Raw genomic sequence first — 17,522 nt, forward strand, 5'->3', positions numbered from 1 at the left:
TATGAACACAAGTGGAGTAAAGAAGTTAAGGTGGTGGATAAGGAGTAGGGAGATTTACATTTACGTTTCAGAAGGAAGTATATTTGCACCTGCATATGTAGAAATTATTAATATTGTAAAGAATTGGGGTAATAAGTGCTTTTGTTTTCGTGAACGTAAGCTCTGTTATACAACAGCTATTTCCAGAGGAAGAGGTAGTTAGATTGCAGTAAAAATGTTTTTTAATTTTGTTTCTTAGTCATAAAACTCATCTAGTGATATCTGGTAGCTATATTCCTGTTTTCATTCATCTCTTCCTGAGAGTATGTTAATTTAATATGAAAATATACAAGAATTGTGGGTATAATTATTTTGTGATAAGTGAGATTTGTAGCACACATTAGCATAATATTCTAAATCCCTTATTGATACAAATGCCAAAGTAAGTTTCTTAAAATACTTTTCAAAATACTGATTGCTGGTTGGTATTGTTTGGAAAATTATGCACCAGTGATCAAGGACAAGTAAAATGAAAATTGTCCCCTTCAAGTCTTCTTAAAACAAATAATCATTCCAAGCTCTGAGTAGAGGACTGGCATATGAGATAGGTATGTTTACGCATTTTCCGCAAAACAGATCACCCTCAGTCCCACTTCTACGTAACACAAGAATAGCATGCAAATGGCATTAATGCAATTACTAGGTAATGTCATAGAAGAACAACTGTGCACTCTTCTCTGTTGACTTACCTGTATTTTAATTCTTCATCTGCTAAGGAAAAATGCTCATATAAAGAATATGCCTCATTTCCTTCCCAGTCTTTCAACTGTATTCTCAGAACATATTGCTTCTGGTTGGTTAGGTGATAAACCAATTCATTTCCTAGCCAGTATTCTCCAGAAGGGTTTCCAAATCCCTGTAATCCAAATTAAATATTTAAATGTATTGTTTTGTTTCATTTTGAGGTCAGCACTTCACATCTTTAAAAAAGTAATGTCGTCTGAATTATGTCAAACACTCTGAATTTCTCCATTTTGGAAAGTGAACTTGTTTAAACACGGATTTAGAAATGGGAAAACCAAGTGGAGCCATTTATTTGTTAGCTCTCGAGAAAATTGCATAAAAAAGATCATACATATTTTTAAAAATATAATTGTAAATTAAATATTACTGTGTTGATAGACCATGTACAACAAATGAAATCTATATTTCATTTTACAGCAGAATTGCCTTATGTATTTTTCTCCATTGACAGGAAATAGTATTCAGGTTTTAGTGAAATAAAGTAGTAAGTAGGAAGGAGATGGTTGCAATGATTCTTGGGCTTCTTCCGATTTTGTTACAGCAAAGTTTTAAACTATGTCATCAGAATACATTCTTTGAGATAATACCTCTTGAAAAGATTATTAGTAGCTGGTAACAATTAGGTGATAGTACTCAAGGGATGACCAGTAACAAAGAAAACCCAGGGCATGGGTAGATACAATTCAGCCATGTTTATCTAAGTAGGCAAAAGGGGGGGAGGGATTAGGCCTTTATTCAAGTTTGTTTTTAATAAAAGCAATTCAATAGAGATAGCAGTGGAAAAGAGAAACTGCCAAAAATATCAGTGTATGAATCTTTTAGCATGGATGAATCCTCTACAAATCTGAAAGGAGAGTAATATCTGTTGTGTATTGGTACTGTAGTCCTTTATTTACATATTTCTAAAACATATACACATATTTGTAAATAAACACCGGTACTGTTAGATTTCCTGTGACTGCATTCAAGAAAACCCGTTCCAGGGTAAATGCTAAAATTTTGAGATGCCCAGCACAGAATATTTGAATACAGTATTTATCTGCATGAAATGCTGTTTATCTTTTATATTCTACCTCAACAGTACAGTCCATGGCCTAAGAAGCAAAAGACTATAGGTTTAATTTTCTGGCTTCTTCAGTAAAAAAAGTTATTGGATGTTAATGCTGTAAAAATTTAAAATTACAACTTAATCAAGAGTGAGACTATGTCACAAGGAGATATATATTCAGGGTCTAATAAAAATACTCAAAGGTGTATTCAGAGTTCACTCAGCTTATCATATTGTTCCGCTTACCATTTTATATTCTGCCCACGTTCGGTCAAAATCTACATTGCCATCTAAGCGTCGCTGAATAATTGTCCAGCCTCCTCCTGCTGTCTCCATATCACAATATGTCTGATAAGTCTGTCAGGACATACAGATATAGAAATCGTTACTCATTTAATTGATTTTTATGCAAGTTAAAGAGTTAACAAAACTAGGCCTGTTTATGGGAAGCAAAATTTGCTTGCTTGTGTGTGTGTGTGCGCGCACACACACACACACACTTCCCACGTAACATAAAAATACAGTTCCCATAATCATGTTATACTCTAGTATTATGCCTGGTACAAAGAAACAACTATGAGTAGAAGTATGACAATGTACTCCAGCAGTACTTGCATGCAAACAAACATTCAGCTTTCTCTCTGTGTTCATTTTGAACAGTACTAGGAAACTTTGTGTCAGGGCCTGTAGTATTATGTCTGTTTATATGAACACATATAATGAAAACATGTTCCTGAAGTGACTGTGAAATCTGTCTAATTCTCCATCAAACAGATCCTGTATTTTGCTGCCAGTTTTGATTTTCCAAACACTTCTGTTTTTGTTTCTGAAACTTTGTTGTTGTTCCTTTTGGGGAACCAGGCAAAATCTGTAGAATTAAGGTTTCCATAAGAAATATAATGGCATAGAAAACATGCTCTCTTTAGAAATCCATTTCTCGCTTCTGGACTTTTGTGCTTGAGGTGAAAAAAAATGAAACCTTGATTTTGGGTTTTGTTGATGTGATAGGTTTAGTATTAGAGAAATAGCTAGTATATAATTAGGTAAAAGTAAAAAACTTGAGGTTACATGTTATTACTTATTCTGCTGTGCCAAAAAGAATCAGAAGTCAATGCTTTTCTTTTTCTTTTCCCTTTTCCCCTATACATTTTACTCTTCCCCTTTTCCTCCTTTGTTTTCCTATTATTTTCATTTTCTTTGTATTTTTGTATTTTATTTTTGATAAACTAATAAAAATTTCTGACACCCCCCCAAAAAAGAAATACATGACTAATTCTAGATATTTAAGGAATTACATTTAATAAGGCTCTTCATTTAGGGCTGAATGTTATTAAAAGGCCTAACTAAGAGTTGAAAAGTGCAAGAGGGTCTCCTGTTTTTAAACAACATTCACAACTATACCAAACATTGCAGGTGTGCAAAGCTTGTTGCGTCATACCCAAAAAGACTTGAGGCTGTAATTGCTGCCAAACGTGCTTCAATGTGAAAAGTCTGAATATTATGCCAATGTGATATTTCGGTTTTTTCTTTTTAATTTATAGACATGTCTAAAATTCTCTTTTCACTTTGTCATTATGGGGTACTGAGTGTACATTGAGAAAAAAATGAGTTTCAACAACTGTAGGATCAGGCTGCAACATAACAAAATTGACAAAAGTGAAGGGGGTCTGAATATTTTCTGAATGCACTGCAAATGTGGTCCATTACATCAGAACTGGGGGGGGGCGGGAAATGTCCAATTAGATCAGGGGTGTCAAACTCAATTTCATTGAGGGCCACATCAGCTTTGCAGTTGCCCTCAGGGGGCTGGGTGGGTATGGCCTGGGTGGGCGTGACCTACTGGGTGGGCGTGGCTAGAGTGCATATGGCCTACTGGGTGGGCGTGGCCAGCTCTACATAGTTCGCATCAAGGGTGCCTATGGGGGCCTGGGCAGGAGTGGGACAGATCTGGGGGTCTCTGGCAGAAGGAGGGTCTCTGGGCCAGGGCCAAGGCAGTGGGGGCCGTTCCCTCACTGTTTCCAGGATGGCTTCGCGGGCCACATGAAACCACTTTGCGGGCCGGATTCGGCCCCCGGGCCTTGTGTTTGACATGTCTGAATTAGATCTTGAGTTGCACCTGTCAACAATAACCTTCCACCCCACAGAGCTAATAGCTTCTGTATCTTGAGGTATTTATGAAAGGTTTGCAGGTCAACCATTCATTTATTCGTCTTCCTGAGTTTAATACAAAAAGACAAGGCATTTGGCCATTATTTTGTAATGCAAGAAATAGGAAAAGCAAGATGATGTTAACAATATCACAGTAGTATATCTTCAACAAGAAAGCAAGCATGTCAGTTTTGCACTGTGCTTTTTAATGAAAGCTTGCAGGGGGAAGAAAACAAGATTAGCAACAGTACATTGTGCTGCAATGTTTATAAGTCCCTGGAGAGGCCAGAGTGTGCATTGACAGGAAAAGATCAAAACATAAACAGCCGAAGTCTGGCAAATAAAAGGCAATTTTGCCCAAAATAAAATGTAAAGCAACATCAATAGCACCGTAAATCCTGGTCTTACAAAAAGGCCATCGATATTTTCCCTAAAAAGGTAATGACAGTAATTCTGGTGTTTGCATGGGCAGAACGAAATCCACTAGGACTGTTTCTGCAAAACCTCAGTTTTCCTGGAGTAGTATGTGGGATTCCAGGCAAGTTGCACCAAAATTAATGAAGGTTAAGCAGTAATAGTGTTTGATGGATTACACTCCTAAGGCTAAGGATAATCCATTAAACTGTTGCAAATAAAGGAGGTGATGGCAGTCTAAACACTGTAATCATTCTACTCTGTGCAGCAGGTCTGGGAATAAAAATTGTCCCATCAATCATCCTGCCTAATTGTTGACCTAACATTGACCTCACTTTGAGACAGCATTATGCTCCTATAGATATTTTTTTAAAAAAACTAATATAAAAACCCATACTTTGAAATGCATATGGTTGACGTATTCTACTATATGCTAAAAATAGTATCTCTGATCAAAACTGGACTTAAGATAATACTTTCAATATGTTCTGTTAACCTGAAAGTTAAGATTCTCCTTTTTCTAAACTTGAAAACTAAGTGATTAAACTTTTTAATTTACACAACTTATAACTTAAAATATTTCTGATACTGAAAAAGTTTCCCATTCTGATTAACATAACCAAGAGAGTGTAATACCTTTTTTTCTTCTCCTGTGTTAGATATAATTAATGTGTAAATACCACTTGCTGTAAACCCCATCTTGAATGCTTCTGAGCAGTCTTTGAAACTGATCTGTTCTTTTCCAGTGATCAAGGCACTCTTAGATGCTAAAAAGCGAAATGCAAAAACATATTTAAAAAGCTGTTATAAAAATGTCTTAAATTCAGTTGCAATGGAGATTTGATCTATATACTATTTTCTCCACCTGCCCCGTCTCTATCATTTTTCCAGCCTCTTCAGTCTGTTTACTGTTTAAGTAAGGTCTATAAATCTAGTTTCCTTACAATACAAGTTTGCTTCCAGTCTTTAATTGTTTTTCCACACTTCTTTGATAGTTAGAACTTAATCCTCTTGACACTGGCAAATGTTCAGGATATTTTTTCCACATTGCAGTTAAGCCAGTATGGTTTATTTACTTGTTTGTGCGCTACTTAAGAGATAACATCAGCAAAAACAGCAGTTTCAGAAGTTCTCAAAGAAACTATTTTTAAACTGTAATACAAATTGCACAGAATCAACTTCCTTAAACAAAACAAATATCTTATGAATTGATTGTGGAATGCTTACAAAGACAAGCCAGACCCTCAACAGTATGGTAACCAGTAGAAAGTTCTTGTTCAGATTGTCATTTGATCAGATCTACCTTCCTTCAGAATATTTTGTTCTTTTCTGCTCCCCGTTATCCCATCTCCCCTGCCTCAAATCATTTGCCCATCATTCCTTGCCCACCACAAGATGCAGTTTAAAAAGGCAAGACGGTAGCCATGACAATGCAACCAAAGCTCTGCCTGCCTGTTATGCATGTCACATGTATATCACATGTTAAAATCAGACAAACGTTGATCACACTTTTCTGCCTTTTTTTTACTATATTCTTGCTATATTCTGAGGATGCTCTGCCACTTATGAAGTTGCTTAGTCCCAGCTGAGTATTTTGGATTTCATTTGTTAAGATTTCTGTAATGGATCAGACCTTACAGATGCTATACATCTGCTGATAATTCCCTCCTGTTGAATTCTGGATCCACATTCAGTAGCTACATTAGACTTAATTATCTCATAATTTTGCAAAAGAAAAATAGCATACCTTTTTGTTGAGGAAATATTTTATTTCGAAGGGGTGCTAAAACAGCAAAACACTCACAAAGCTAGAAAAAAGTCAGCTTTGACTCTTCAAACAATGGTTTTAACTCTGATACTGGAGAACACAGAGAATTGTATTTGGCAGAATTCAGCCCACCGTGGTTACATTCTCACAGTATTAGAGCTTGTTCTGTCCCTCTGAATGACCCACTGGTTTACTGTTTTCCATATTAGTATGGTATGAGGTTTAACACCCACACATAGAAGTGGACTCCCAAGATTTAACATTAGTGCCAAACTGAGGGTGGTTTGGCCACTCTTAATCCTTCCTTTATTCCCAATATGTGGCTAGGGAATAGGTAGGGAATAAAACTTTCTCAAATCAATACAAACGTGATATAATTAGGCTTTATATTAACAAAGAAACTGAGGGTGACTGTGGGAAGGGAGGATTTTAAAGCTGAGGGAAATTGCAGGGAACAGAAAATGCTAACCAAAAGCAATTAAAGAAAATTTTTGTAGTTCAGGATTGAAATGTGGGGTTCTTGATGCTTTCTGAGCTTGGTTGTTTTCTTGCAGATGTTTCATAACCCAACCTAGGTAACATCATCAGTACGCCGATGATGTTACCTAGTTTGGGTAATGAAATGTCTTCAAAAGCAATTCTCTAGCATTGCAAGAATGGTGTATGTGTATTCTACATCGGCAGGATAATAGTGACTTGCATTTTACTTACGTTGTGGCATAGAAATCATAGCAAACAAGTTTTGAACAGTTTCCCTCAGGTCATGTTGCTGCTTTTGCAGGAATGAATTGTTAGCTGTAGCATTGACTAGCTGTTTCTCTAGTTCTTCTATTATGGAGTTCTGTCTAGAAACAAGTGACTGAAGCTTATCTTTCTCTTCTTTCATTGACTGTAGTTGGGATATGTGTTTGCTTTCCATTTCAAGGACCTTTTTTTCCAAAAGGCTAGCAAAAAGAAAAATCATCAAGATTTGATTATTGCAATATTGTTATGCAAATTAAATCAAATAAAGTACCTGAGCTAGTGGAAGTGCTCATAGTGGTCTATTATATAGTCTGATCAAAACTTACAAAAATGACATTCTGCTCAACCCCATACATAACATCTCCTCTTTATTAGCATGGGCTAAATAACCTCAGATCCTAGTTAGTAAGATTATTTGAATTCATCATCTCTTTGATTTCTGATTCTTTCCTCCTCCCACCAGATAAGAAATGTTACAACAACAGGGTGATCCCCAGTGCTAGGTATGTTTTATTCTGGAGAAAAATAAAATGCTATGTCCAAATTTATAACCTATGTAAAAGAAAGACAATATGTATTATTTTATTTAATATACAGTAAATCTACAACAGTTCTTATTCTGCATAATTTAATCTGATCTTGATAGACATGAAAAAAGAGTTGGAATATATATTGATGCTAAATCCCTGTTTCTAAAGATTGCTTCATTTGCTACTTTAGAAAATGAATAGTAAAGTTTTCAGGACACTGAATTCTGCATTCAGTTCCAAGTTTTATATTCCTCCAAAACTCGTAAGCTTGTTTAAGTGAGAATGCTTTAGAGCAGTGATTCTCAACCTGTGGTCCACAGACCCCGGGGGGGGCGATGTTTTCACGGGGCCACGAAGAAATGTTATGATTTAAATCTTAAGTTAAATCTCGGGGGTCTGTGGCCACAAAAGGTATTTAAAGGGGGTCCATGGGGAAGAAAAGGTTGAGAGCCACTGCTTTAGAGTACTAACTATACAAGTCCATTGAATATAGCACTGCATTCAGTGGCCAAAATAATCTCTCTTAATTCTGCAATTTTAGAATTGTTATATGTCATACCTCTGTATACACCACTTTCAGATAACTACAGTTGAGCTTGTGTCAATATTGATACCTATTAAGAATCTTTTCAATGTTCTCTGACCTCTGTTTTATCATTATGATTACCTCTGAAAGTCATGGGAGGCCACATGCCACATTGATCTCCTTTCTTAGCAATTTACAGAACACTTTGAATCAGTATGATTCAGTTTGATTTTTGTTTTTGTTTTTAACGTGCTAGATTGATCACAGTCCAACAGAATTTAAAACCTTCCACCACCATCCAACAGCTGCATCATGCTAAAAATCTGAGCTCTGCCCATTTATATGATATAAGCCTTCACTGCCTACTATAGCCTTGGTTGCCAAAAAGGTCCTGTCTCCAGATGCCAAATGATTATCTCAATCTACCTAGAACACTACCCTAGACAATTGGTCTCATAAAATCCAACTGTTAGGGTCTTCAAACCTTCTAGTCTCAGTGAAAAATGTACTAGTGCCACCTTTGAAATGATTCAAGCTCTGAGTTAGCTATCTAGATATTATTTTGCTCTTGCCTCCAGAAAGTATAGAAACAGATTTTATAGTGTCTGTTCCAAAATATTCTTGTTTTACAAATATTTGTGACTTGTTAATAGGTAGCAAATGACATTTGTTATGATCCAAATCTATTCCTTCCCTTATCCCATTAGATGACATATAAATAACGAACCCATGTTGATTTTGCTCCTCCAGGAGCAAATCTTGTTTGCATAAAACAAGCCTAGCAGGAGCATACACAAATATAGCAAGAGAGTGAAAACAAAAGTGAAAACATGCCCTTTCCCCTCAGCGTTAATGTTTACCAGAAGTGAGAGGTTCTTCACGCATCGGAATTTCTACCAAATAATAGTTGAGCTCATTGTAAGTGCAAGCCTACCTTATACTATTCTTAAGAATAAGCCTCCATTGTTTTTAATTTTGGAAAGCAGCTTGTTGATCTCCATTATCTTTCCACTAAGATGTCAACAACTCACTATAAAGGCAAGAACTATTCAGCTGAATGAATGTGCTTGCTATCCAATTTAAGAAACAGTAAGGTTGGCTTCTCAACACATGGATCTAGCCAACTGCATAACCAGCCAACAGCAGACAAGGTTCACGGAATAAGTGAAGGTCACAATTCTCCAGCTGGTCTAATGTGATCCCAGCCCAGCAAGAAATGTTAATAATCCTGTTGACTAGCTGCCATTCAAATATCTTGATTAAATAACAACAGATTCAAAATTGTTTGATGTTGTACACCAAATATTGATCCAGGCAAAAATCAAATATGTCTCATTTGTACTGGATTTAAAAAGAAGCATCCCGCAAGATTGGATTTCTTTTTATAACTCAGTGGTTTAAAAATTGTTATGTATCTGGAAGGTTACATATTAAGATAGATGACTTTCTATATCTGGAAGAATGATAAATGGGAGGAGGGATTTCAAATCCCTAATGGGTTAAACTCCATCGAATTTGGATAAGAGTTCATAATGTAACCGATTGATTGTTTGTTTTTAGGGCGTTAGAGTCAGTACTAACCCCCGGTGACTGCCTGGAATACTCCCTGCAATTTTCTTGGCAAGTATGATAGAATCTCCCGCTAGGCTGCAGGGAGGTGTTAAGAGAGGCCCAAGTTTGGAGTCGTTGTACTGCAGGAAGTGGCACAGGCCTGACCTCCCTCAGAATCCCTGAAGCCTTATCTTGCCATTTGCAATGGAATGCAGTCAATCCGGTGAGATTCTTGTAACATGCTGGACCATGTCCACTATGGACATAAAATTCCTATTGAGACTCTCCATGAGTGGTTCTATTTGTTTTCGCCAGGTTGCCTGCTTCCTAGAGCTGAAAAAGAATGACTGGCTCAAGGTCACCCAGCTGGCTTTGGGCCAAAAGCAGAACTAGACCTTATGGCCACCTGGTTTCTAGCCTGATGCCTTCATCACTACACCAGATGACTCTCTAAAAGGCTACAGTGGAAAACATTCAACCTTGCATTCTTAGTTACGGAGTTATTTTTAGACTATAACTCCCATTATTGCTGTCTTCTGGTCTTGTGGTGGAGAATCTGGTGGTGGTGTTCAATATCGGGATTTGAAAACAGGAAATGCAACTGTAAAGGAATTCATGAAAAAGAGATGGAGCTATTTGGTTTCAGGAAGCAACTCCTTGCACCTCAAAAAATATTGTTGTTCCAATGTTGCTGCAATGTTGTGATGGTGATGATGATTGGCCATATAGTTAACCATATGTTTAGATGGGATTTTGTCTTTTTGTCCACCTATCAAGTCCTTCCCAAGGACCAGGGATAAAAGCAGATGATGTTCGTTGATGGTATTAAAGATATCTTTGCTTGATTGTAAGCTGTTCTAAATAAACCTGCCTTTTGCAATTGGTTATTTGTCAGTGCTGGTGGTGTTCAAATGGCATTCCAGATGTTTTGCAATTATACACAAGGCACCTATCATTATTGGTGCTTTCTGTTGCTACAGTTGTTCTACTTCTGTTTGCAAGTATTTCTATTTTGTGATTTTTCTCCAGTTCTTTCTATTCTGCTCTCTCCAGGTACTGTATTGCAATGTCTACTATCCAGAGTTTTCCTTTCCCTTATTGGCACTTGTTAAATCTGGAGTGTTATGTGGCAGATACTTGTCAGTTTGAATTCTAAAGTCTGAGAGCACTTTAACTTCTTTATTTTCTATTACTTTGTCTGTTTTATTTATATAACAAGAAAATGTATATGGACATCCAATAACTCACGGTGACTTCAGGCAGCTTACAGAAGTTAAAATCCCAATATAAAACCCAATAAACCCTCAACAGTTCCTGCTTGCAGGCTATAAATAGTATTTCTTGCAGATCTTCCAGTGCACCATTGTTGCTACTTCTCATGCCTTTGTTTGTAGTCAGTCTGTACAGTCTTCTTGCAGCGGCTAAGTAGGTGGTCCATTATTTCTGTTTCTTCAGCTTCTTTGCAGATACTGCATTTACTGTCTATAGCTGTCTTCTCAATTCTGACTTTATGCATTTGTCCTTAAGGCTTGGTCTCATGCAGCCAGAGTTAGCTCCTCTTCAACTTCCCTGCTCTTAGCCATTGCCAGGTCTTGTTATCTGCTTTGCCTGCTAATTATTTTATGTACTGGCCATGTACTTTACCTTGCCATGTCTCTTTTCTATCCTTCATTTGTTCTTTCTTATACTATCTTCTGTATTCAGTAAGCCATACTGGTATACTAACTTCAGGGCATCTTCTTCATTGTCCTTCCAATATTCTTCCAGTGCCCTTTTTTCTTCTTTAATTGTCCAGTGTATTGTAACATTCCATATCCACCTATGCTCCTTGGTAAATGTACCATGTCAACATAGCTGTGTGAATGAAGGGCAATGAATGACAATGTCATTATTTTTCTGGTCTTTCCATTCAGGATTTCAGCTCCATTCCACCATTCAAGCCATATATCTAATAATTGGAATTGCCAGGTTTTAATTGACTTTACGGTATTTCCACCACTGACTTTGGTCTTTAAGATCATCTTCACTCTTTTGATATATTCACTACAAATCTTATTTTTATTGTGCTTGATGTTGTTAGCTTGAAGGATGTCCAAGTATTCTTCATCCAGACTCTTGATGTTATTTCTATAACACGTCTTGATTCCTTCAGTTTCTTATTCAACTGCAATAGGAGATTCTGCCTATAGTGTGCAATTCAAGCTTTGTATCTGCTGATCTTCTTAGCTGTAATTGTTATTTTTGTTTTATTATTTCCAGTGTTTCGTTAATCTTCCTTATTTCTGGTGATATTTCTTGATCAGATATTTTTTGGTCTTGTTCTTCAGCTTCTTTCTTTCATGTTCTAGCTCACTTCCATCTGATCATAGCATGGTGATTTTATTTTCCAGCCTGACCTTCCATTTTGGTGGTGCACTCTTTGCCTTTTTTTTTGTTCTTTGTTGGTTTGTCTGTACAGTCCAAGCTACTTTTGGCAAGGCTTCATTTTATTTGCCCTAGGTAGACCTTTGCAGTTCTTCCAGTTCTGCTTTTGTGAATACTTTATTTTGTTTTATAAATTGACGTTGATCTGCTAGCCTCTGACCTGTTATTTCTGACTCTGGATGTTGTTCTTTCCAGAACTCATGCATTTTTTTTCAGATATCCTCTTCTTGTTGATTTGTAATAACAGATCATTATTTTGTTTTGTTTTCAATCTTTGTATATTTGCAATAGGTAAGCACCTTCCATAGCCCTGCGGCTGCTGGCCCTAGTTGCTCAGCCAACAATCCTCAGTCCTATAGCCCATTTTTCACCAGATATCTAAGAATTTCAAGCACTTAGTGGGGTTCTTGTTAATCCGGGCAATGACCAATCTGTTATAGGTTTGTATAAATTATGTTTTACCATTATGTTCTCCATTCAGCTCCTTTGAAGAGCTCTATCCAATAGGCATAGTTCTGTTCCTCAGAGCACACAAGCCCCACAACCATGTCAAGATAGTGCTAATTTCACAGAACTGGGGGGGAATATCTCCCATAGTACAGGTAATCTTCAACTTACGACCACAGTTGAGCCCAAAATTTCAGTTGCTAAACAAGGTACTTGTTAAATGGATTTTGCCCCATTGTACATTTTTGTCACAGTTGTTAAGCAAATCACTTCAGTTGTTAAGTGAATCATGCAATCATTAAGTGAATCTGACTCCCCCCATTGACTTTGCTTGTCACAAGCCTTCTGGGAAGATTACAAATGGTGATCACGTGACCTCGGTACAAGGCAACTGTCATAAATACATGCCAATTGCCCGAATTTTGATCATGTGACCGTGGGGATGCTGCAACAGTCAAAAGTGTGAAAAGCAATGCTGTAAGTCACTTTTTTCAATGCCATTGTTACTCTGGTCACTAAATGAATGGTTGTAAGTCAAGGACTACCTGTAACTGAAAATATGTTGTAAAATAAATTGAAATTCATTTATCTGTATTGTTACACTGTCTAAGCAAACATGAAAAACCCTAGGGATATGTGAATTGTTTTCCCTAGAATAGTTTGCTTGGTAATAAAGAAAAAGTCCCTCAAGTTTTGGCATTAGTGCGAATTGAGTGACTATAAATAATATTTTTTTAATCATCAGTTTTAGTTTTTGCCCATTTTGCCTGTTTATGCATTGACTAAAGACATTTTTGTATTTTATTTCATTTTCTTTTTGAAAGTGTGTTAGAGGATACTATAATTATACTATAGGAAAAAAATAATTGATTTCTATATTCATGAGTCAATAAAAAACTGTTACCTGTTTTTTTCTTGCAGTTTACCTATCTCATTGGTCTGATCTGAAATCTGCATTTCTAGTTTGTTAGTTGAGATAGAATGGGCCAGCAGTTGAAGCTCCAGTCGTGTTGTCTGATTTAACACCTACATTTGGAGGAGGGGAAAAATGAAGCATACCTGATCATTTGAAATAAATTACTATCAATGTTGTAAAAATAATAACCTTATAATCCCAATGTACCTAAATCAGCAGAAAATAAACACTTTCTAAAATATGCGTTGCTATACAGTCATAAAGCTACATGGACTTAATACCTGTAATTATTTTTGTTCTAAGAAGGGTCTCATACACAACCAAAAGCATCTATAGAAGTGACAATAAGATAATTCTAATGTGAATTAATTTTTTTGGTAATCTAAGGTAATTTGACCTTAAATTACCTTCAAGGTCAAGCAATATGGTGTTTTTTAGATATTTTTCACTGTTTCTGCATTCTACAAGTGCCAGTCAGTGTCATCCAGGATCAGTGATTTTGGTAGTAGCAGTCTCAAACATCTAGAAGGCATCAAGTTGCCTTTTCATGGTAGAGAGGAAGTCAAATCCCCATTCAGTCAGACAGCACACTGAGTGGTTTAGGGCTAATCTTTAACCTTTCTATTCAGCCTGCCTCAATGGAGACAAAATGAATGGAAACCCTTCCACATAGTATCTTACATTGAAAAGTGGGATATAAAAGCAACAACCATAACCATATCATTGTGTTGCAGAAATAATACCATTTTTGAGTTGATTGTGAAGTAGGAGAGTAGAGTAGAACAGAACAGAATGCTTTTGTAGTTTCTTTTCAGTCAGGTTCGCGTCCCACCAGGCTCAAGGTTGACTCAGCCTTCCATCCTTCCGAGGTAGGTAAAATGAGGACCCAGATTGTTGGGGGCAATTAAGCTGACTTTGTAATAATGCCGCTTGGGGTGTGTGTGAAAGCCCTAATAAGCAGGCATATACATAGAATGAAGGCTACTGCTAAGCTTGTAAGCCGCCCTGAGTCTTCGGAGAAGGGCGGGATATAAATGGAATTAAAATAAATAAATAAATAAATTTCTGTGATTGATTAAGATGAGTTCCAAATTATGGATTGAGATAAAGCACTTGCCCAAATTGTAGCTTTGCTTGTAACTTTCTGTCAATAAAAAGTCAGTGCTATCCTGATGATAATGTCAAACCTGTCTCCTCTGCAGAATGATTCTTATTTTAAATGCTTTAAAGGAGATAAATAAGTGTTTTAAATGAGATAAAAAGCAGGGAAAGTTGGGAATCAGCAGTTGAAATTCAACCCATCTACTTCATTCCAGTCATTCCTCTTTATTATTTAAAAACAATACTGGAAATGTCTTTTTTTCCCCTATGTATTCAGAGAGAATTTTTATGGGTGTATGTAGTGAAGATCCATGTTCCTTTTTGCCAACATGACACCGTGGTTTCGGTTTTAATACGCTACTTTAATGACTGCTTCTTACACCTTTTTTAAGTCTCAAGAATGACATCTGTTTTTAAGAATGAGGAAACAGAACTGTCATGTGGAGCTTTGTTTTCCGTTCTATTCTGCTACATGTTTTGTAAGCCGTTATTGTGTTTCTCACTGTGTATTTTTTAAAGTTTTAATGAATCAAGATTTGGCTTCAGTTGGCAGGATGAATTTATTACTCACATCCTTCATGTTGAACAATCATTCAGGACATGATTTCACACTTAAGTGTATTTCCAAATTGTTGGCAAAGCTTAATTTATTTATTTATTTATTTATTTATTTATTTATTTATTTATTTATTTATTTATTTATAAATAAGATTCTTAGGGTTGCCTGTTCTGGTATCAGATTTTGGATGTTATATAGCATAAGGCAAATATAAGGGAAAAAATTAAACGTTTAATGAAAAGTCTTACAATAAACTTAGTAAATCATGTGATGTACTATCCAGCAGTCATCTCTGGTGAGAGCATTTCATAAAGTATGAAACTCTTTCCAATGAGAGAAAGAGCATCTTCTTTGCAAAATGTCCACTGAAAGATTTTAAAGCAGGGATCAGCAACCTGAATCAGTGAAAGAGCCACTCTGAACCGGTTCCCTCACAAAAGGAAAAACTGGGAGCCACAAAAAATGTGTGCGTATGCGCGTACATGCGTGCAGGTGCAGAACAGGGTTTGACTGAAGAGTGAAGCCAAGGCGAGATATGCACCTACCCTGCATATTTGAATTGATTGCTTGAACTTTCTTAGTCCCACTTTTTTTTTGGACTGCACATGGCAGAGGACTGGGAGCCACAGGAGATGGCTGAAAGAGCCACATGTGGCTCCAGAGCCGTGGGTTGCAGACCTGTGTTTTAAAGGATGAGCAGCTTGATATGGAGGCTCACTTTTTTAAAAAGATGTTATACCAAAGCCAAGATATTGGAGGCAATAATTTTTCAAGTATTCAGGTCATTTTAGGATCATTGGCCTACATTGTGCTTAGAAGGAAACAGACAACTAACGAAACACTTTAAAAATTGGTCTTTATTTATTGAAGTTTCTGAACTATCTTTAAAATTAGTCATGTCAGAAGGATAGTGAAGTAACTTATAAAATCACTCCAATGCAGCCAATTTTCTATCACTAGAGCTTTGCCTTTTGAACTGAGATTCTGGGAATTTTATTTTTTTTAACAAGTTTTGCAGCTGAACAGGTTTGAAGACTCCTGGTTAGTTAGCCAATTTATTATGTTTATTAAGTCCTGTTCAGAATTGATTTACTTAATGTGAATCTTCTGTTTTCATGGAGAAATTGGTCTGTAAAAGGACCTTTGAAAAACATTTGAAAAACTCATCTGTAGTTTAAATTATATATTTTTTTTCATTTCCTTTTGCATCATGTTTAGAATGTTTTGTGTTTTATGCTTTGTAAATTACACAAAAGCATTCCAAAATGTTGTTCTTTTAAAACAGTCAGCAAAACAGTTTGGTTCACTATTCAACATAAATGTTTCAGAAACAGTTGTTGCTGGATGCAAATACTTTGCAAACGTTTTTCATTTATTGTGAGATATGTAAGGAGGTTCAAATGAATTTATTATTTCAAGAATTCTATATTGTTTATTCTGTAAATGCAATCATTTGTGGTTATTCCATAATAACCACAGTTTTGGATGAAATTTGACTTGAGATCTCTAATGAAGGGATACAAAGAGGCAGAGAGAGAATGAATTTGAGTATGGGAATTTAAAGGAACCACAATTGATTTGGGACTTGGACATCAACTTGAAAAAATGTGACCATTTATTTTTCCTTGGCACTTCCTGCTATCCCCTAACCTTTCTCCCACTCAGTTTAGTCTTTTCATTTATCCTTCAGTTATAACCGTTGAAATACTAATGCTGATTCAATTTCCTCACAGATTATGTCTTCCATAAGGGCACACAATTTGGGCCCCTCTAAGATCTGCTTCAGCTCTGTTTGATGGGCTGTAGCAGATTAAAAATAAATCTGGATTTGGATCTGGGTTCAAGTCAATTTCACTTTGGTTTCTGTTCATTTCTATGTTAAGAAAAATGAGAATCAAACCTAAATAAACATTTTCAAAAATTCTCTATAAACAGAAAGACATATATTTTCCAGGGCTAAAATCTCAAAAAACTGTACTGGTATTAAGAATGGAATATAGTCATCTTCCAATAATGTACAATGCCTTTATTAGATATTGCTCGACATTAAGTCAGGTCCTTCTTGCTCACTCCCAGTTTTCTTTGCTCATAATCTAGCCACTGTTAAAGCAGCTATCAAAGACAAGGCCCATACACTGCCCAAGTCTTTCTCATATAAGTTTCTTTTCTCTATCCAACTCAGTGGCAAATAGATCAAGGCCAGATATTTCAGGGTATATTCATATGAACCCAGTTGAAGCTGTTCTCTCAGGAAAGAGTGATTTTAGAAAGAAGAACATTTGTATTGAGTTTAGGAATACAGTATTAGTATAGTATTACATTCTATATGTATAGAATTAGATGGGGGGGAACATGGTTATCCATGCATCCAGCAGATGCTCAGTCTAATATTTCCAGTGCTGGAATGTATACAGTTCAGAATAAGAAAAGGTGGTCATTTTCCTCACAGAGGCATTTTGAATGATAATTTAACTACAGTCTTCTGAAATACATTAGTTTTATTTTTCAAGGTTGAGCATGTTCATTTTTATTAGCCAAATGTTTCTCATGAAACTGCAGATTA

At 36.2% G+C, this 17,522-nt stretch overlaps 2 protein-coding genes across 4 annotated transcripts in view; one reads left to right on the top strand and one right to left on the bottom strand.

Annotated features, from left to right (window-relative positions):
• Window positions 1-17,522, top strand: part of LOC310631636 (microcephalin-like) — a 32,364-nt gene that overhangs the window by 13,917 nt on the left and 925 nt on the right. Inside the window, exon 5 of one of the 3 annotated variants that reach the window (XM_083348241.1) lies at window positions 13,305-13,572. The exons of the other annotated variants lie outside the window; for them this stretch is intronic. Within the exon in view, the coding sequence (XP_083204367.1) occupies window positions 13,305-13,331 (27 nt within the window). The 3' untranslated portion in view covers window positions 13,332-13,572. Of the gene's footprint in view, window positions 1-13,304; window positions 13,573-17,522 lie in introns of those variants that run through there. 3 annotated transcript variants of the gene reach the window in all.
• ANGPT2 (angiopoietin 2) overlaps window positions 1-17,522 on the bottom strand; it is a 47,858-nt gene that overhangs the window by 6,454 nt on the left and 23,882 nt on the right. Inside the window, exons 3-7 of the mRNA XM_083348238.1 lie at window positions 13,288-13,409; window positions 6,873-7,105; window positions 5,030-5,160; window positions 2,078-2,179; window positions 729-895 (exon numbers count right to left, since the gene is read on the bottom strand). Of these exons, the coding sequence (XP_083204364.1) occupies window positions 729-895; window positions 2,078-2,179; window positions 5,030-5,160; window positions 6,873-7,105; window positions 13,288-13,409 (755 nt within the window). The remainder of the gene's footprint in view (window positions 1-728; window positions 896-2,077; window positions 2,180-5,029; window positions 5,161-6,872; window positions 7,106-13,287; window positions 13,410-17,522) is intronic.

This window comes from Vipera ursinii (assembly GCF_947247035.1).
Source record: "Vipera ursinii genome assembly, chromosome: 1".
Classification (NCBI taxonomy): domain Eukaryota; kingdom Metazoa; phylum Chordata; class Lepidosauria; order Squamata; family Viperidae; genus Vipera; species Vipera ursinii.